The sequence below is a fragment of the Phacochoerus africanus genome, chromosome X (genome assembly GCF_016906955.1).
Source record: "Phacochoerus africanus isolate WHEZ1 chromosome X, ROS_Pafr_v1, whole genome shotgun sequence".
NCBI classification, from domain to species: domain Eukaryota; kingdom Metazoa; phylum Chordata; class Mammalia; order Artiodactyla; family Suidae; genus Phacochoerus; species Phacochoerus africanus.
The window spans coordinates 14,699,581-14,720,570 of record NC_062560.1 but is presented as its reverse complement, the minus strand read 5'-3'; the positions used below and the strand labels follow the sequence as shown (position 1 = coordinate 14,720,570).

Sequence of the window (20,990 nt, the reverse complement as noted above, 5' to 3'; positions counted from 1 at the left end):
AGGATGGAGGTTCCTCAGAAAACTAAATATAGAACTACCTTATGACCCAGCAATCCCACTCTTGGGCATATATCCAGACAATACTTGCCTTGAAAAAGACACATGCACCTGTATGTTCATTGCAGCACTATTCACAATAGCCAAGACATGGAAACAACCTAAATGTCCATCGCCAGATGAATGGATGTTAAGAAGATGTGGCATATATACACAATGGGATACTACTCAGCCATAAAAAAGGACAAAATAATGCCATTTGCAGCAACATGGATGGAACTAGAGACTCTCATACGAAGTGAAGCAAGTCAGAAAGAGAAAGACAAATACCATATGATATGACTTATATCTGGAATCTAATATATGACACAAATGAACCTTTCCACAGAAAAGAAACTCATGGACTTGGAGAACAGACTTGTGGTTGCCAAGGGGGTGGGGGAGGGAGTGGGATGGACTGGGAATCTGAGGTTCATAGATGCAAACTATTGCCTTTGGAATGGATGAGCAATGAGATCCTGCTGTATAGCACTGGGAACTCTATCTAGTCACTTATGATGGAGCATGACAGAGGATAATGTGAGAAAAAGAATGTACATATATATATGACTGGGTCACTTTGCTGTGCAGTAGAATATTGACAGAACACTGTAAACCAACTATAATGGAAAAAATAAAATCATTAAAAAATTTTTTTTAAAAAGAAAAAAAGAAAAAGCTAGAGAAGGTTCATATTTTCAAAGAAGAAAATAAAATAGCCTGGATAATTTTATGAATAAACTAAGCATGAGCTACAACATACGGTTTCTCATTAAATACATACGAACTTGCCTATTCATATCCCTTTTTATGATGAATAGGATACAAGATATAATTTGACCTTTTTTTCTGCAGAATGACAAGTAATAATTAGATTTTGCCTCAGATGGATTTATTCACCATTATGAATTATTTATCTACTTTAAGTTGTTTATTCACGTAAACAAGTCAAATTATAAAAATCACCACTGCCTGGCATGTAGTTGGTATTTAAATATTTGCTAAATGAATGAAAACATTAACACTTAGTTTTTATTCATATGAATGTCTCGTTTTAAAATTCTTGATTCAAAAGAGGCAGGGAACAAGAGTGCCTCAGAGAATAAGGGCAACAATAACAAAATGAAAATATCAGCAAACACTCAGCACTTGCCATGGGCCTGGCATGTTCTGCCTGCTTTCCCTGCATTCACTCTTTTCAGCCTCACAACCACCTTAGAAGGGGGATACTATTTTTAATCCCCATTTTACAAATGAAGGAACGAAGACACAGAGGGCTTAAGAAACTCCCCCAGTGACAGCTGCTAAAGCCAGTTTTGGAACCCACCCTCTGACTGAGAATGTGCATTAGAGTTTTCCTCTACATGAGTTCCCTTGTGGCACAGCGGGTTAAGGATCTGGTGTTGTCACTGCAGTGGCTTGGGTCACTGCAGTAGCATGGGTTCAATCCCTGGCCTGGGAATTTCTACATGCCTCGCGAGCAGCCAAAAAAAGAAGGAAAAAAAGAAAAAAAAGAATTTTCCTCTACTCCCTCAGATCCTGTCTTTCACAGATTTCCCTTTGGACATGCCAGTTATTAAAGCCTCTTTTGTGCCCAGTGCTTGCCATTCAAAAACTAAAGCCAGGCTGCGCCAGTCTTTTGAAAGAGATTCTCTATCCCAGTTGTCCCGTGTGGGGCTAATACAGGCACAGGAGGGAAACTAAAGCAAAAAGTCTTCAGACAGCTGTGGAAGGAATGCACAGGCAGCCCCGCCAGAGAAGTGAACAAGCCCACCCAGGGAGGGAAGAGGCACAGGGGGAGCAGGAGCCGGTCAGCTGGGGAACGGGATCAACAGCACGAACGCAGCAGATGCCTGACTGTGAACATTTCAAACTCACGCCCGTGCCGCTCCCCCAGGGAGAACTCACAAACCTCACCATGTTGAGTCACTCAACTCGGACGGACGTGAGAAAGCAAAATCGGTTACCTATCTCCGAATCTGCAAGCTCCCGTTTTACTGTAGAATGGACAGTTAGCTCGATCTTTCTCCATTATTCTTAATTCCGTGGGTGGTTCTGGGTTTTGCCATGTGGCACCGTTTTCCAGCTGTTGAAAATAACCATGACTTTACTTGGTGTAAAAATTCACAGAGAGGTAAATGTTCAACAGGTATCGAATATTTTGGTCAAAAATAAAACAGACTCATGTAAGAATATACACGCTTCAGCTGTATCACACAATCGAGACTCGACAAACAACTGTTGTGAGATGTGAGTTGTGCATCTCTCCCGGCTCCCAGTCACGGCCCATCACCGGGCATCACTATAGCTACCAGGAGCAGTCACGAGATCTCCCTCCTGTCCACCCACTCTGAAAAGGACCAAAGGAGGTATTAGGACTAACCCCACCCACCCCTTGAGCGCAATCTAAGGTACTCTGAGTCCAGTTAAGCCATCCACCTGCGGGGGGAGTGTGTGATGTTGCTCACACACACTTTAGGAACTACAAGTCCAGTCCACAGGGGTGGTTTTTGCTGTTGTTCGTCCATTAACGTCTGTTGTTGCCACTATACACACAAATCACAGAGCCACAGAGATAATTCCCGCATTCAGACACAATTTAATAGCTTACCACCAAATTTACATTACTGGAAGTATTGTTTTTAAGGAAACGTTCGTTGGTTTCAAATTCTTAATGGAAGGTTTTGAAAAATACCTCATTTTCAGCCTGCTCCAGCATCTTCTGCACAGCTTCCTACAAATGGTGCAAACATAGGACTAATGAAAACCTCGAAGTCAGGTAAGTCACATCTGGTTTCGCTGGTTAAGAATCTCATGTGTAACAGTTTTTTAAAACCCATGCACACAAAAGGCTTCAGGGTCTAATTTGCTTTCTATAGCACAGATCTTCTGAAAAGCGTTCAAAAGACATACAGCTGAGAAGCTTTAGTCAACAAGGACATTTGACAGCTCACATTGCAAAACGTAATCTTCTAACATTCAATAAGAGTAGCAGTTAGTAGATTTAAATGTGTATTCCACATTCTAGTTTTTAAGATGAGGTATTAGTGAATAGCATAAAAGACGATGCTAGCTGAAACATCACAAACACGTAACAGGTGCTACACGATGACATGAACAGAAGCAACTGGGATTGATGAAAAACCTCAAACTTTCCGATAAGGCAAAGTCAGTTCTGCAATTATGCTGGGAAAGTTTGACCTTCTTGGCATTTAAATAAGTTTTCAATTATGCTCCACAGACTTCTCTTCCCCAGCTCCTTAAAGCATCACATAAAAGCCTGATTTCTCTGGCTGCTTATTTGAGTAACTCCACCTGATCACACAGGGTCCTCCGCAACTTAACTGCTCAAAATGGAACTCTGCTCTCCCCTGCCCCGAGCCACCTAGATGCTCCATCTCAGTAAAGGGTACTGCCTTCTGCTCACTTGCTCAAACTAAAAACCTAAAGGTATGGCTAGAATCCCTTTGCCCTTCTTTCTGCTCCCCGTCCATTCGGCCCGCCGGCTAGAGTTCCAGAGACTCTGCCGCAAAGCCCGCAGACCTGTGTACTTCTTTGCCTTGGGCAAGGTGGCCATCCAGAGGGCCATCACGTCCTCTCTGCAACAGCAGCCTTCTAATCGGTCAGCCTATCTCCACTCTCGCCTCCTCGGTTACCACTCTCTACCCCACCCTCCATTCTTTGTACAAAAGTTAGAGTGATCTGTTAAAGATGCAGATTAGATGAAGTCACCAACCTGCAGAAAATCCCTTTAATGGCCTCCCCTGACACTTCAGGTAAAATCAAAATGCCTCCATCCGCCCCCGCGCTGGCCCAGGAGGCCTTACAGGATCTGACCCTGCTACCCTCCCGACCTCCTCCCCACCCCTGCCGCTCTCGCCTTTGGTCTCTAGGAATCAGGGACCCTGACCTCCTTCCAGCTCCATGCTCAGGCCTCCTCCCTCTGCCCAGAGCCCTTCCCCCTGAGATGTCCGCTCTCAGGCGTCAGCTCACACATGCTTCTCCTTGGAGAAGTCTTCCTTGAGGGCAGCTGAAAGAAGTACCTTCCTCCCCATCCCTCTGTCACGTGACCTTCTGCTTTATGTCTTTATACCACATAACATGACCTTAGAGCACTTAAAATGATCTTCTTTACTTGCCTATCATCTAGCTCCCCTCATCTAGAAACCAAACTCAGTGAGTGCAGATCTTTTTTTCTGTCCTATCTCTGACCACCAGAGAATTATCTAGCTCAGAGGAGAAACACAGAAGGCATATTCCTTGATATTATATGCTTAGACTCGACTTCATTTTACCCACTTCTCCTTCATGTCTCCCCAGGCTCTCTTTGAAACAAAAGTCTTAACTTTTATCTGGTGCCAGAAAGACCTCAGTTGAAGAACATTCCACTGTTAAAATGGGAGTTTATTACTGTCTAAAAAAAAAAAAAAGCTCCAAATAATTTTCCTGCCCCCTGAAAACCTAGCATGATCTTGCCTCATCTGGAATGCAGTACTCAAGTAAGTGCATTTAAAATCTGGCTGGAATTAAGTGATGGCCTGAGACACAAAAAACAAAGGTTGCTTCTACCCCGGCATGTAAACAAATGCATTTTTCCCCATGATCAGGTGATTACCCAGTTTTATGCTATGCAAACATAGCAATATCACAGAAAAGATACATCCTGATGAATCAGTCAAGGAAAGATGAGCTGTGATATCTTTGGAATAAATACACTGTTAAGGAACAGCAGCAAAATAGACCACAGCAATTTTTTAAAAGAATCCTGGAAGATACAGAAGACATATACATATACCATATAGATTCTTTTTTCGGTGAGCAACTATGTGTTAGCTACAATTGCCTTTAGAGCCCAAGTTAGAAAGGAAGTCAAGATTTAATAGCAAAAAAAAATAGTTCCTAATTCCTCAATATTTGAGTTTCTGATTTCTTTCAATTAGTTCTTGATGACATGTCAAAAGCAGTGAAATCTCTTATGAACCAATTAAAGGTGGAGACTATACAAAATAGTATTCTCTAGGTTTAAGTCAACCCATACATAACAAAAACTTCAGAAAAACACCATTTGCTCTAGAATGGTACGCAGTATAAAGCAGGGGCCAGCTGCCTTTTTTTTTTTTTTTAAATAAATAAAACATTAAGGTTTGAGTGGAACATGGCCACAACCATTCATTTATGCATTACCTATGGCTGCTTTCATGGGACATGGGCCGAGGTGGATGTTTTCAACAGAGACCGTACAGACCATTAAAGCCTCAAGTATTTCCTCTCCGGCCCCTTACAGAAAAAGCTGGCCAATCCCTGGTATAAAGAGTAAGGTAAGTGGAGTTGAAGAAAAACCTTAATTTAAGGCATCTGCCATAGCACACACCCAAAGAAGAACATCATAAGGAAATGCTAGTGTATATACAAACTAAAAACATGACCCTTTCTAAAGAAAAAAGCAAAGCCCAAGCCCTGCTGTGTCTATAGCTTATTCTTCAACCCCATCACCCGCCACGTCCGCTCACTAAGAGGATACGCAGTGCGTTTATCCTCCTGTGACAGGAATCACCTCTCTTTCTTTCTTCTCCTGTAGCTTCTGCTGTTCCTCTTCTCTCTCTTTTCTCTGCTGTTCTTCCCATTCTTCCTTTAACTTTCTCTTTGCAGAGGAAAAAAAAAAGATAATTTTTTTCAGACTCGCTTTAAAGCAGTTAACATATGGGGCAAATAAATGAAAAACTTTAACACTGGCAAAACGGATAATACCTGTTTTTCAAAGTTCAGGGTAGTCATGACTCTTAATGTCATGATTCTCTTAAAGAGAGTAATTTTGGTTAACTAATTAGTTAACTACGTGTCTGATTAATACCATACCTCTTGCTCTTCCTGCCGTTTTCTAGCTGCCTCTTCCTTTTCTTTCTTTATTCTGAATTCTTCCTGTGCCTTCTGCTCCCGCAGCAACCATTCCTCATGTAATTTTTGCCTATTGATGTAATGATGTAATCAAATAAAAAGAATGGGCACTAATCTACAAATACAGACACACACAGATATGAGAGCAAGATGACATTTTGGGGATGATTCAAGTGTCATGAAAGATATTTTCTAGAAAGTAGTTAAGTGAGGGTAAGAAGACCAAAAGATATACATAGTGCTCTTGGAAAGGCACTACATTTTAGCAACTATCCCCCAGAGGGTAACAGTGTAAAATCACTACTTGTACATTTCCTATCTGCAATATCTTTACGCAAATCGATGACACTCCAGCTTTTCCTCTAGGTTGACAACAGTGATGTTTAGGTCCCAATACTGTGAGTAATAAGTTTCAAAACAACATCCAGCATTTCACATTTAGAAAGTATTACCCTTCCTGTTCTGTGTATTTTGAAAGTGCCAATCACAGGATTGCAGCACCAAGAAAACCTGGCATCTCCTGCCATAAACTCATGAACTGCTACTCTACAGCTGAGAGACTCCTGTGGTTTGCCCTGAGCACCTAGACTGCTGAGAGAAGGCAAACTAATCATGATTGTGTCTTTAAAATAACACAAGCTGCAGGCTTTAAGAAAAGATGACAAGGAGTTATTAAAAAAAATTAGTGTCTAGTTTATTTTTAAAAGTGACCAGTTATAAACAGCAATCTTAAAATGGTGTCACAAGTTTCCAACTTAAAGATGGGTTATATTTCAAAAATTTACTAACCAATCGGGTTTTTATTTTTATTTTTTTTAGGGCTGCACCCATGGCATATGGAGGTTCCCAGGCTAGGGGTCGAATCGGAGCTGTAGCTGCTGGCCTATACCACAGCCACGGCCACAGCAGATCCGAGCTGCGTCTGCCACCTACACCACAGCTCATGGCAACACTGGATCCTTAACCCACTGAACAAGGCCAGGGATCGAACCCGCAACCGCCTGGTTCCTAGTCGGATTCGTTAACCACTGAGCCACAATGGGAAACTCCCAATTGGGTTTTTAAAACCTAGACTGCATTTCCCTACTGAATCTATGAAAGGAAAATGAAATATGAGATATTGTTCTATATTACATTAGGAGTTAAATAAGGTTTTATGTCTAGCCTGGGGAACCAACCACAATTTCAAATACTTTATAGGAAAAAAGTATTCCACGTCCAACTACAGATTCCAGGAATACACCTTTTAGCCACGGTAGAGACTGGCATATTGCATACGTCAGCGTTCCTGTGTATGCTAGAGGGTGTGTATATAGTATATAGAACTCCGATTCATGTATCTTTTAAGAACCATACTAATTGTATAGAAGCTGAACAAAAGTGTATACGTATTTAAGACCACAAAAAAGTAAAATGTTACAAGGTTTAAGTCTAGGCACGCAACTGTGTTAACTCCGTGCCCTAAGGGACTTGCACAAACTCAAGCACGGCCTCCAGCAGCAGAAGGCTGCTGCCCTAGGGGACCTCAGCACCCGCCCCCTCGCAGCACACATGACCAGGCCTGAGACACCTCAATGCTGCCAGGAAAACAGAACGTTGGCTCTAGCTAACACCCGAGAGGCCTCTGCCTTCCCTCTCTTCGAGCATCGCTATCAAGGGCTCATCGTTGTGACTGTGTCACCTGCCCCGCGTAAGGGTCTCGCTCAAGGACCTGAGAGCCATACCTGGGAGAGGTGATCATGAAGAAGGATGAGGCCTCTGCCTCCCAGTCCCTGTGGGAGGATGGAGCCCTAACTTTGTCCCTCATGGCCACCTAGACACCTGCATAGGGACCAACTCTTTGTACTGTGCATTTTCCTCACTCTGCCTTTTAAATGCCTAAATTGCCTGTGCACGAACCAAAATGGAGCTGAGCTCTCCTCATACTGTCAGGAGTTACTGAATAAAGTCTGTTTCTGCCACTTCGACGTCCGGCTGTGTTTACCTTTGACACTGTACATCTGCTTCTAAGAAGGACGTACAGCTATCTAGTATTTTCACAGAATTTTCCTGCTTTTCAACAATAAAGTATAATGCAACTCATATAGGAATTTAAAAAAATTAACAGACCACAAAGGCATGTGTATGTGATTTAAAAGAAGCATGTCAAGTAAAATGGAAACCAAAAAAAAATTATTTCCCTATTTCATACCATATACGTATCATCTTCATCATAACAGATATCTCTAATATAAGAACAACCAGAATTATTACAACACCTCCTATCTGCTTACACTTTGTTAAAAACTCTATACTTACCACCTGCTAGTTTCATTTAATCCTTGCAATTCTATGTGGTAGGTACTATGAATGATTCCACTTCCATATTTAAGGAAAGGAAATTGAAACTTAGAGAGATTAAACAATTTGAACACGGCTAGTAAACAGCAGAGCCAGGACTGGGATGCAAATCTGGCTAAATTCAACTACATGTTCCCAATCATTACTACTTTTTTTTTTCCTTCAGCATTTTTATATTTCCACCTATTTATGTGTTTAGGTAGGTAACAGGAATTAATTACAAGAAAAGCAACATTTCCAGTGAACACACTAAATAGCTAGAGAATGTCTATAAAGCTATTTTCTCCTTTAAAAAAATTATTTATTTATTTTTATTGTGGGAAAATATACATACCATAAAATGTATCATTTTAACCATTTAAGTATTACAGTTGAGTAGCATCAGGTACATTTGTATTATTGTGCACCACTTAAAAAAAAATCCCCTGAAAAATACTAAAAGAAAAAATAGCAGAATGTTTTTGTCATCTTGGGACAGAGGAGGCCTTTTTAAGTCACACACCAAGGCCAGATAACATGATGAAAGCTGCTAACATGGAAATCAAATGATGGTAATAATGCTGTAAGTCAAGTTAGGACTGAGGACAAGCAAGAAAAATATATTTCATACACATGACAGTTAAATGATTGATATCCTTAATCAAGTAATAACGCTGTTTACATAACAAACTAAAAAAAAATTGTATCCCAAAAGAGAAAGGTGCAAGACTTAAGCAATCTACAAATAGATAATACATAAAAAGATACTCAATCCTACTAATTAAGAAATGTACATTCAAAACCATGAAATATAACTTTTCACTACAGCAGTTTTAAGAATTGATAAAGCCTAGTGTGAGCGAAGGTATGGAGAGATGGAGTTCCCTTTGTAGCTCAGCGGTGAACAATCCAACTAGGATCCATGAGGATGTAGGTTCAATCCCTGGCTTTGCTTAATGGGTTAAGGGTCAGTTGCTGGCGTGAGCTGTGGTGTAGGTGGCAGATGTAGTTCAGATCTGGTGTTGCTGTCTGTGGCTGTGGTGTAGACCAACAGCTGTAGCTCCAATTCAACCCCTAGCCTGGGAACCTCCATATGCTGCGGGTGCAGCCCTAAAAAGCAAAAAAAAAAAAAAAAAAAAAAACAAAAACAAAAAAAACTATGCAGAGATGCACACCTTTTTACTGTTGAATTTGCTGCAAGCTGCAAAATGGGATGCCCTACCTACCTGCCTACCTACATTTTATATGTGCTTCTCTAGGCATTTTCCTTAGGAAATAGTAGGACAATCACCAAGGATATATAATCATGAATATTCAACACAACTTTTTATAGAACAGTAAGAAGCCTGAGTGTAAATTAATGTAATAGTACATTAATAGGATGTGGTAAGTGAACCTTATTTAATAGTATATAACCTGTATGTCCATCAATAGAGAAGTATAAATTATGAATAAAGAATAAATTATGCTACATCCATACAATGGATACTATGTTGCCATTGAAATGCTTGAATTAGATCTCTGCACCAATAGTGAAATGTCCTATATATTTATCAAAAAGAGCAATTTATAGAAAAATATGTATAAATATGATCCCACGATAAACGTATACCTTCTTTCTTTCTTTCTTTTTTTTTTTTTTTCTTGGTCTTTTAGGGCTGTACCCACGGCATATGCAAGTTCCAGGTTAGTGGTCGAATCAGAACTGCAGCTCAGCATGGCCACAGCAATGCCAGATCCAAGCCGTGTCTGCAACCTACACAACAGCTCATGGTAATGCCAGATCCTTAACCCACTGAGTGAGGCCAGGGATCGAACCTGTGGCCTCATGGATGCTAGTCAGATTCGTTACTGCTGAGCCATGATGGGAACTCCTTACTTTCTTAACAATAGCTATCTTTGGGTGTGCTGAGTTTATTGAAGCCCTTTCACTTTTTTTTTTTTTTTTTTTTTGCTTTTTAGGGCTGCACTCACAGCATATGGAAGTTCCCATGCTAGGGGTCAAATTGGAGCTACAGCTGCCAGCCTACACCACAGCCACAGCATCGCCAGATCCCAGCCACATCTGTGACCTGCCTACACCACGGCTCACCACAATGCTGGATCCTTAACCCACTAAGCAGGGCCAGGGATCAAACCCACATCCTCATGAATAGTAGTTAGGGTCATTACCACTGAGCCACAAAGGGAACTCCACCCTTTCACTTTTTATACTTCTAAATTATTTGTATTTTTTTTTCAAAAACATTTACCAATTAGCAAAAAGAGTGAAAAAAATATATATATATATTTAAAGACAAGCTATCCTTTCAGCCCATCAGCTAGAGGTTTAAACAGTTGATCCAGGGTAGTTTCTAAGACCTATCTTGTAGCAGATTTTATAAAGAAGACTCATACTAGTTAGTAAAGACTTAAAAATTCAAGTAAAATAAGTGGGTTCGCAGGAAGCGCCTCCATCAGTGCTGACCTCTCTATCTCTAACAGCCTCTCTTCCTCCAGTTGCTGCTCTTCAATAAAAGCATCCACTGCCGCCACCGCCGCCTCTTCTTCCTCCTCCTTCTGTGAGAGTCCTGAGGGAATTTCAATGTTTTATTAAACTACCCGTGTATTATAAAACCTCGATCAGTAGTTCAGGAAAAAAAAAGATACACAATTTTCGTCCTCACAATTATGGTACAAATCTGTTTTTAAAACTTTCTAATAAATGGCCCTGATCACCTAAAATGGAATATGGAAAAGAACCATAATGGTAGTAGGTAACACACTGAATTAAAAAAAATCAGTGATGGCTCCATAGTGATACCCCAAAAGATGGTGGCGTCTGGGAGGGAACATCTATCTTTATAGGAACATGGCAACTAAAAAATGTACAAAGACTTAAGTAGAGAAGTACTCACGTCTGCAAAAACCCCTGTAGGCACAACTGGGGGGTTATTTACACTGTCTCAAAATATCAGCCTAGAGATGAGTGCTAATGACAAAGCTGGGACATCCTTCACAATGGAGCCAACTCATTGGCAACACTTCACATTGCAACAGTTCACATCACTAGGAGTAGAAGGACTTGACATTATAGGCCCCTAAGGACAGGTAATACAGTATCAACTATGAGTACTTTGCAATGAAGAGTGTAACCTGAAGCTCATCAGGAGAAGACAGACTAATCTAGAATGCATCCCATAGGACAACTGGCTTGAACTTTTCAAAATAATCAATCTTGGTTTGGGAAATTTAAAATATGACCTGTATATCATATTACTGAATTACTGTTCCTTTACTTGTTTATTGTTTAGTATTGTGGTCCTTATTCTTTTTTTTTTTTTTTTTTTTAATTTTAGGGCTGCATCTGTGGCATATGGAGGTTCCCAGGCTCAAATCAGAGCTGCACTTGCCAGCCTACACCACAGCAATGTCAGATCTGAGCGGTGTCTGGGACCTGCATCACAGCTCACGGCGATGCCGGATCCTTAACCCACTGAGCAAGGCCAGGGATAAAGCCTGCATCCTCATGGATACTAGTCGGGTTTGTTACCGTTGAGCCACCACGGTAACGCCTTGTGGTCCTTATTCTTAAGACCTGCGAACTTAAGTATTTAAGGGTGAGGGCTATGTATAAGCAACTGACATGCAAAGGGTTCAGAAAATATTTATACATATGTATCTATCTATAGAAAGAGAGAAAGACAAAATGGTAACAACTGACAAATCTAGGGGAAGGATTCATGGATGTTTATTGTATCATTTTTTCCAACTTTCTACACATTGGGACATTTTCAAAATGAAAACAAAGGAAAATAATTTTTAATATAACAAAAATTTATATCCGCTTCTACTCAGAATTTAAATTTAAGGAAAAGAGGAGGAAAACAAGTGATCTTAAGGAAACATAACAAAAGATCTCAGACTAAAAGGAAAAAGATACTGTCTGTGACATATATTAAGTATAGGTCTAACTCAAGGCTCATCCAGTCCTCGAGGATTGCCATACAGTTGACCCTTGAACAACACAGGAGTGAGGGGCACTGGCCCTTCACGCAGCTGCAGACAGGCTCTCCAGATCCCCAATTCCTCTACATCTGCAGTTTCGCATCCTGGGATTCAACTGACTGCAGATCATGTAGTACTATAGCATTTACTGTTGGAAAAAAATCCACATGTAAGTGGACCTGGCAGTTCAAAACCCATGCTATTCCAGGGTCAACTGTGTATCTAACTCTACTATAAATGTAACCATATATGGAATCATGCTACAGTTTTGCAACTTGCTTTTTTTATACTTTGTGTTACTTTAATTTCTGATAAGGTAGCTCATTTCAGGTTATTTCAAGAAGTGGGTTCCTACAATAGAGGCTTCCTATAATAGAGAGGTTGATACTCCAGAAATTTCTACTAATCATTTGCCAACTCACTCTTACAGCATTTCTTATAGAATATCTCTTCTCTACCCTTCTGGGAAGTGTCTGCCCATCCAATGTATACAATAACAAACAGCAGTGTTTGGTAGGGCACAGTACTCATGAAGACCCACTGAGTAAAGAATTGTGAGTTGGGGAGTTTCCGTTGTGGCGCAGTGGTTAACGAATCCGACTAGGAACCATGAGGTTGTGGGTTCAATCCCTGGCCCTGCTCAGTGGGTTAGGGATCTGGTGTTGCTGTGAACTGTGGTGTAGGCCGCAGATGCGGCTCGGATCCTGCGTTGCTGTGGCTGTGGCATAGGTCAGCGGCTACAGCTCCAATTTGACCCCTAGCACGGGAACCTCGATGTGCTGAGGGTGCGGCCCTAGAAAAGACAAAAAAAAAAAAATTTGTGAGTTGGAGTAAGCAAAAGCAAGAGGAGTCATCCAGAGACAAGTGCTTAGTCTTGAATCTGCCACTAGCCACATGTAATCACGACCAGATCAATGAGCTCCATCCTTCAACTGACTAAACTGCTAAAGGACACACCTATCTGCCCCTCCACCAAGGTTCACTCCAAACATGCTTTGCAGGAGTTCTGGTCGTGGCTCAGTGGTTAAGGAACCCGACTAGTATCCATGAGGACACGGGTTGGATCCCTGACCTCACTCAGTGGGTTAAGGATCTGGCCTTGCTGTGAGCTGTAGTGTGGGCTGCAGACACAGCTCGCATCCATCCCGCGTGGCTGTGGCTGTGGTGTAGGCTGGCGGCTATAGCTCTGATTCAACCCCTAGCCTGAGAACCTCCATATGCTGAACCTGCAGCCCTAAAAAGCAAAAAACAAAAACAAAAAAACAAAAAACAAAACACAAAACAAAAAACAAACAACACACAAATGATCGATTTCGCCATGTGAAGGTCAAATGACACCATGGCCAGCACAGTTCCACAGTATATTTCATTGTATTTTTATTTTATTATTATTATTTTTTTGTCACGGCTGCACCCCAGGCATATGGAAGTTCCCAGGCTAGGTCGAATCGGAGCTGTAGCTGCCAGCCTACACCACACGCACAGCCACAGCAAGGTGGGATCTGAGCTGGGTCTGTGACCCACACCCCAACTCACGTCAATGCTGGATCCTTAACCCACTGAGCAAGGCCAGGGATGGAACCTGCCTCCTCATGAATACTAGTCAGATTCGTTTCTGCTGAGCCATGCCAGGAATTCCAACAGTATTTTAATAGGAAAAAAAAATGAAAAATAACTACAGGACAGCAGTAGCAGTGGCATTCCAAAATCCACATGGTACCAAATTCATGTTGTGAGCATGTTTCCCATCGTCCTTAACATCACATTAACGTGGATTTTAATTTTACTGGATGCATAATTTCACTTGGTTTTGTAATCTATAAGTATATTGTTTTATAAGTCGACTAAGTTTCATCACTAGTTTTATGCATATATATTTACATAACATCAACAATGGGTCTCTCCCTCTCTCTTTTTTTCTTTTTTGGTCGCCCGGTGGCATATGGAGTTCCCAGGCCAGGGATCAAATCCTAGCCGCAGTAGCGACTTAAGCCGCAGCTGCAGCAATGTCTGGATCCTTAATCCACTGTGCCAGTCCGGGGATTGAACCCTGGTCCCAGCGCTCCCAAGACGCCACCGATCCCGGTTGTGCTACAGGGAAACTCCAACAACGGGTCTCTTAAGTTAGTGAAGTTTGAGAAAAAACGTGCAAAATGCCTAAAGACCTCAACTCCTTCTGGTTTTACAAAGGACATTCACCGAATACTATGTGAAAGAGCTGTGCTAGCTGCTGTAATTAATGATGCCTGCACCTGTAATATTAGATACTTCATAAATACAGTTAACCACTGGGTGATGATTTACTGTGACTTCTTCCTCCCTCTTTAGTACTTTAATATTGTTTCTGACACGGATCTAAGATAACTTTGGAGGAGACAGTGACCACAGCAATTCTTTATAAGATACTGTACTTGGCTTCCTTCTGACACTAGGGTCTCAAGTTAGGACGGCAATAGGCGGAGCAATTTCACTCACAGAAAACAGGATGAGTCCGTTACCTGAGTCTCTGAGTCGAGCGAGTTCTTGCCGACGTTTCTTTCGTTTCTCCTTCTTCAAGGCGGCCCTGTACTTTTTGTGGCTGGGGAAATAAGACAGAAACACACCGCGGCGTCAGTGGCCGCACCTGCAGCACTGCCTGAGTTCCTCTCCTCCGTGCCCAGTGACAGGAACTTGTTTGGGTGCTGGAGAATGAAATCTTGCTTCCCGTGTTTTAATTAGAGAACATACTTTTACCACCGCCTCGCCGTCCCGTGCCCAGAGGGCAGATCTTCACCATTTCACCGCCTGTACCCCTACTCGCCTCCCCGAGCCCACCAACGCCCGTTGACAGTCCGGGGCACGCCCTGGGCAGAGATCCAGCTGCCGCGGTGGCTTGCTTGCTTAGCCTACTTCCTTTTTCCTCCCTGCCTGTACATCCTTCATGGCCAGCCTCCGCCCGCTCGGCCGCCCTTTCCCAGCTCATCATCCCCAGCCCGGCTCACCTTAGTTTCTCAGGAAACAACGCTTTCTCGGGCGCCGCCATCTTGCCAGCGCCGCCACGCCCCCCCAAGTGCCAGCCGGAAGGGGCGGGCTGGAGGGCCTGCGCGCGCGGCAGCGCGCAGGCGCGGGCGCCGCGCGGCCTCTCAGGCGAGAGGGGCGGGGAACTTGCCTCAGCCGGGGCTGACCAAAGACGGAGGAGCCGAGGTAGGTCCCTCGTCTTCCGAAACCCTGCACAACTAAATGTCTCCTTCCCGAAAAATCATCTGGTGTCCCCCCTCTACCCTGTAAGTAATTCTTTCCTCCTAGCGCTTCCCCAGTGCGTTATCACTGCCTCTCTCCACATCAAAATGAGGTGTCTTATGGCAAAGAAGTTAAAGTCACACCTCCTCTTATTTTCTCTTGTCCATTCACGAAGCCTCTTCCCACACACGCTGCTCCCTAGCTTTCCAGTCCCAGGCTCTGCCTCCTTCCGTGGTTCCACCTATCAGCGCCTCAGACAAAGCTCCACACTCCGCCCCCGCTCCTTTTACACCTGCCGCCGAATTTAACAACTGAGGCTACAAAGTAGCATCTCTGCTCGCTAGGAATTTGAACTCTAAAGGCAGAGAAGGACCAATTCATAGACTAGATAATTCATAGACAACAAAGTTTATTTAACATAGTCCCCTTGGGGATTCAGGGAGAGCTTTCTGACGCCTGAGTTGAATTTTGAAGGCAGACGGTCTTTACTCAGGCGACGAAGGGTGGGGATGGAACTGCAGGTAAGCCAGCATAAGCAAAGGCACTGAGAGGTGAGAGTGTGGAATCTGCCAGAACTACGAGAATTTTGGCCATCGAATATAAAGGGCAATTCGAGAGTAGCAGGGAGAGAGGAAGAGGTGAGCGGTAGGGATAGGGCTGGGGCTAGGTTATGGAGGAGGGCCATTCCAAGAAGCCTTAAGGTTTGTTGTGATCATATTTGTGTTTTAGGTAAGTTACTCTGGTTTGCAATATAAAAGATACAGCTGGAATATTGCAGTCTAGGTGAGAAGTGACACAGGATTAAACTGGGCAATGAGAGTAAGGGGTGGAGAAAGCAAAATTAACCCTACTAATAATTAGACGTACACATACAACGTCGGAGACAAGACCAAGAAAAAATGTTTCCCTGAAGGACACATTGTAACTGCAACATGATTAACAACCCCAATCTTTTTTTCTTTTTCTTTTTCTTTTTTTTTTTTTTTTTTTGCTATTTCTTGAGCCGCTCCCGCGGCATATGGAGGTTCCCAGGCTAGGGGTCCAATCGGAGCTGTAGCCACCGGCCTACACCAGAGCCACAGCAACGTGGGATCCGAGCCGCGTCTGCAACCACAGCTCACGGCCACGCCGGATCGTTAACCCACTGAGCAAGGGCAGGGACCGAACCCGCAACCTCATGGTTCCTAGTCGGATTCGTTAACCACTGCGCCACGACGGGAACTCCCCTAATCTTTTGATAATTGGGTAAGTTCCCTGGTTTACCTTTGTTCCTCTCCTCCAAATCAAAATTACTGAGGTACCCAATTTCTAAACTACCCGTTTTTCCTAGTGCCTCCTTGAAAACATTCACCAGAAGCCCACACTCTGCATAAACTCTGCCCTAATCCCTCTTACAAAGACAACTTGCTGTAGTAACACACCTCCAAGCTGACCTTGTCCAGCTCAGGTCATCCGTAATTAGAGACATAGACTTTGGAGTTGCATGGGACTGGGAAGCTCAAGCCTTAGCTCTCTGATTTCAAGTAAATTCCAAATGTTTAGTCTTCAGTTTTCTCATCTGTAAAAATCAGAGGAATGCTGTATGTTAGCATAATGCCTGGCAATAGTTACTGTCCCCCAAACATTACCTGTTATTAATGGCAACAGCATGAAAACTTCCCAATCCCCTCAAAAGTAGTCTAAGGACTTGTCTTGCAGTTGCTCCTAGCACGAGTATTCCACCTTTGATAATGACTATCACACTATATTGTACTTTCTTGCCTTCATAAGTCTGCATCTTGCACTAAATCTTAATCTCCTTGAAGGTGGAGACTTGGCAGCTATATCCCCTAACTAGAGAATGCCCTGAGTGGCACAAAACACAGCTGTGCAGATCTCCAATTTTGCTCATTCCTATGACCAGGACTTACACTGAAAATTGCTGCCATTCTGAAAGTGTCAATGCTTGGTTTGCTGTAACATTTCTTGTGAATCAGACCAGACTTTTGTGTCAGAATAATAAGACTGTCATCTAGGAAAATACTCCTAATTTTAAAAATGTACAGGTTTAGATTTTATTCTATCATGATTTAGAAATGAATGTGAATCTCCTTTGATAAGAGTTAGGTATTTATCTTCAACAATTAACTGCTGAATTCATTTTCATGAACAAGCTTAAATTGCTCAAGTTAATTTCATTACAGAGGTTACTCTAAAAACCAATTCCATTTCCAAACTACAGTTACCGTCATTTGAATTCTCTAAATCATGAGCTAAAAATACTATATGTAAAAATTTAATGCAATGATACATTCTACTCTGATATTCTGATAAATAGAAAAAATTTACCTTTACTCTACAATGTAACATATATTTTCTGTTTCTCTTGGTGCCTGAAATACATCTACCTATTCTCAAGTATGTGTGTTTTGGTTTATCCCCTTTGGGAAACGCCTAAATTTTTATTTTACATTGTCAGTAGAAAATAGCTGATTATCTTTAAAAATTAAAGAAAATATTTTACTTTTATAAATGGTGTAATATATAATGCTATTACCTTATATGAGTCTTAGTTATCATAAAATGACCAAAGAATTATCCATAAATTAGTTTTCCATTTATTGTAAACATAAAGGGAGAGCAAGAAAAAAAAAATGTCTATGCTCTGAATGCCAGATTGGGACTCTTTCAATTAATTTGGTTTTTTGTTTTTTGTTTGTTTTTTTGTTTTTTTGCTCTAATAGAACAGTGGTATAAGGACTCAATGAATGGTCAATGCAGAAATTCTCAAGAAAGAACATTTTATTTCTCACCTGTCATTAATTTCAGTATTAATCACCAGATTTATTCAAGGAGATACAGCGAGGTCTCAACTCCTCTCCAAACTCATTGCCATGCCAAGTGCTTTATAAATTTTCCAGAGTACAGTTCTAACTTAAAATAGCAAGATATTTATGAATGCATATGAATATGAAAATAAAGCAAGTCTCTATTTCTATAACTGATTAAAAGTTTTCTTTGGAGGAGAGAGCTATCCAGTGGTAGTTATTCTTTATACAATTTTTTATTCAGTCCTTATTCAGTTATTAGTGAATAAAGTTATCCTTTATTCAGTCAATATTCTTATTGATTCTTTTGTCTAGTGATAAGCTCAAAGCAACACAACTGCTAGAGTGATGGCAGAGTCTATATTCCCTCCTAGAATCCAAACCAAAGTACCATTTTTGACAAGTAGGTTGAATTTGAAAAGCAGGAATCAAAATGTACATAGGGATAACTGTCTTAGTCTCTTCAGGCTGCCATAACAATATGCCATAGATTGGATGGCTTATAAATAATAGCAGTTTATTTCTCACAGTTCTAGAAGCTTGGAAGTCCAAGATCCAGGTGTCAGCAGGTGTCTGGTGAGTACCTCCTTCCTGGTTCATCGATGGCCATCTTTTCTCTGCATCCTCACATGGTGGAAAGGCCGAGAGAGCTCTGTGGGGTCTTTTTTATAAGGGCATTAACTCCGTTATGAGGGCTTCAGCCTCATTCCCTAGTCATCTCCCAAAGGCCCCACCTTCTAATAGCATCACATTGAGGGGTTATGTTTCAACATATGAATTGGGGGAGGGGGGCAAAAACATTCAGTTCCTAATAGCAAGAATGCATTAGTATTTATATGTAAAGTAGCCAATATTGTTAATATGTACTAATTATATGGTAAAAATTAGAGCTTATTCACGTAATTGAACAGTGTCCATTTTGGTCAATAAAATTTTACATGAAAGAACTTAACAAAGTTAAATTAAAATGACAATTAAAAAATAAGTAGGAGTTTCCGTCATGGCCCAGTGATTAACGAATCTGACTAGGAACCATGAGGTTGCGGGTTCGATCCCTGGCCTCGCTCAGTGGGTTAAGGATCTGGCGTTGACGTGAGCTGTGGTGTAGGTCGCAGAGGTGGCTCGGATCCCGCGTTGCTGTGGCTGTGGCGTAGGCTGGTGGCTACAGCTCCGATTAGACCCTTAGCCTGGGAACCTCCATATGCCGCGAGAACGGCCCAAGAAATGGAAACAAAAAACAAAAAAAAAAAAACAGACTTCTGGGAGTTCCCGTCGTGGCGCAGTGGTTAACGAATCCGACTAGGAACCATGGGGTTGCGGGTTCGGTCCCTGCCCTTGCTCAGTGGGTTAACGATCCGGTGTTGCCGTGAGCTGTGGTGTAGGTTGCAGACGCGGCTCAGATCCCGCGTTGCTGTGGCTCTGGCGTAGGCCGGTGGCTACAGCTCCGATTCAACCCCTAGCCTGGGAACCTCCATATGCCGCGGGAGCGGCCCAAGAAATAGCAACAACAACAACAACAATAACAAAAAAAAAAAAAATAAGTAGAATAGGTATCAAAAGTTGAGTTGTCTAGTGAAAAGAAAAATACCTAGAGTGATTATAATACTATATTTTTACTAATCCTGTGCTAAAGAATGTGCCCCCTTGGTGAGCAAGGGAAAGACATCTTAAACGTTTTTGAGGTGGATCCCTGGTTTTAGAAGAGCCAACTTGACCCTAACCCATGTAGCCCTGGAAAAGGAGAAAGGGGCTGGCAGCTTGCCCTTCTGGTGATGTCAGCAGATTGTGCACTGGTTCCATGGGAATTGGTGAGTTAAGGAGGAGTGGGGGGATCTTTCCATTCCTGCTTCTCCAGTAAATCTCTTGTGAGTTTTCCAGTCTAAGTCACTCTGTGATCTTCATGTTGTGTCATTAATTTTACAGACATCTTACATACTCAAAAAAAACTAATAGGAAGAAAAAGTCATTTGACAAATATTAATATTATAAAGAAAAGGTTTTATTGTATTTTTTAATGAAGATGAGCAGCAATTTAATACAAAATTCTTTGTCAAGCCCTTCGACAGACCTTAAGCCCATTTTTCCCCTTTATATCTTGGAAGGCACAAATAAAACCAAAGGGGGGGGCATAAAAGACTTAAAAAGCTTCTCTTTAGGGTGTATCAGTAGCCAGGGCATTGACACCACCCCCTTGGTCATCTGACTAAGGCATGGAAGAAAACACGTCCCCAAGGCAGTTTCCATAACCTTGGCAGAGAAGCTGACCAAGAATTTATCATGCAAAGCAGGACAGGGCTGAGAGTGAAAGACTGGGCGCTGTTAGTAGCTACACCAGAAGGCCAGGTGTCAGTTAATCAGGGGTGGCAGATGCGGACACACCCTATGAATACACCTTTTGTATCTCTAAGATGGAGGGCAAATCAGGCCTTCTATGCATTGGTTCTCACTCCAGTTTGGAAGACTCACTACAGTAGAATTTTGCACTAGGAATTTGCAAGAGGCCTAGGAAGGAAGCCTTATGTGCCTTGGAAAATGCATATCTTGTGTTCCTACCTTTTAAAGATAACTGTGGTTTATAACATATAAATTATATAAAGTTAACGTAACTTTTTCCCCTGTATTAATCTTTTAAAGAATTTTATTCATTTCCTAGGGCATTCATGCTTCCCTTTTCCAGAGAAGGCATACACTTTAGAAACAATGCCTTCACTCCCTCCCTTTTTAAAG

At 41.9% G+C, this 20,990-nt stretch overlaps 1 protein-coding gene across 1 annotated transcript in view; it reads right to left on the bottom strand.

Moving 5' to 3' along the window:
* The window catches only part of ZRSR2 (zinc finger CCCH-type, RNA binding motif and serine/arginine rich 2), a 28,632-nt gene extending 13,333 nt beyond the window's left edge, over window positions 1-15,299 (bottom strand). Inside the window, exons 1-7 of the mRNA XM_047764996.1 lie at window positions 15,219-15,299; window positions 14,736-14,815; window positions 10,718-10,820; window positions 5,893-6,001; window positions 5,591-5,677; window positions 2,732-2,770; window positions 2,004-2,122 (exon numbers count right to left, since the gene is read on the bottom strand). Coding sequence (XP_047620952.1) covers window positions 2,004-2,122; window positions 2,732-2,770; window positions 5,591-5,677; window positions 5,893-6,001; window positions 10,718-10,820; window positions 14,736-14,815; window positions 15,219-15,259 — 578 coding nt within the window. The 5' untranslated portion in view covers window positions 15,260-15,299. The remainder of the gene's footprint in view (window positions 1-2,003; window positions 2,123-2,731; window positions 2,771-5,590; window positions 5,678-5,892; window positions 6,002-10,717; window positions 10,821-14,735; window positions 14,816-15,218) is intronic.
* Between the last annotated feature and the right edge of the window lie 5,691 nt (window positions 15,300-20,990).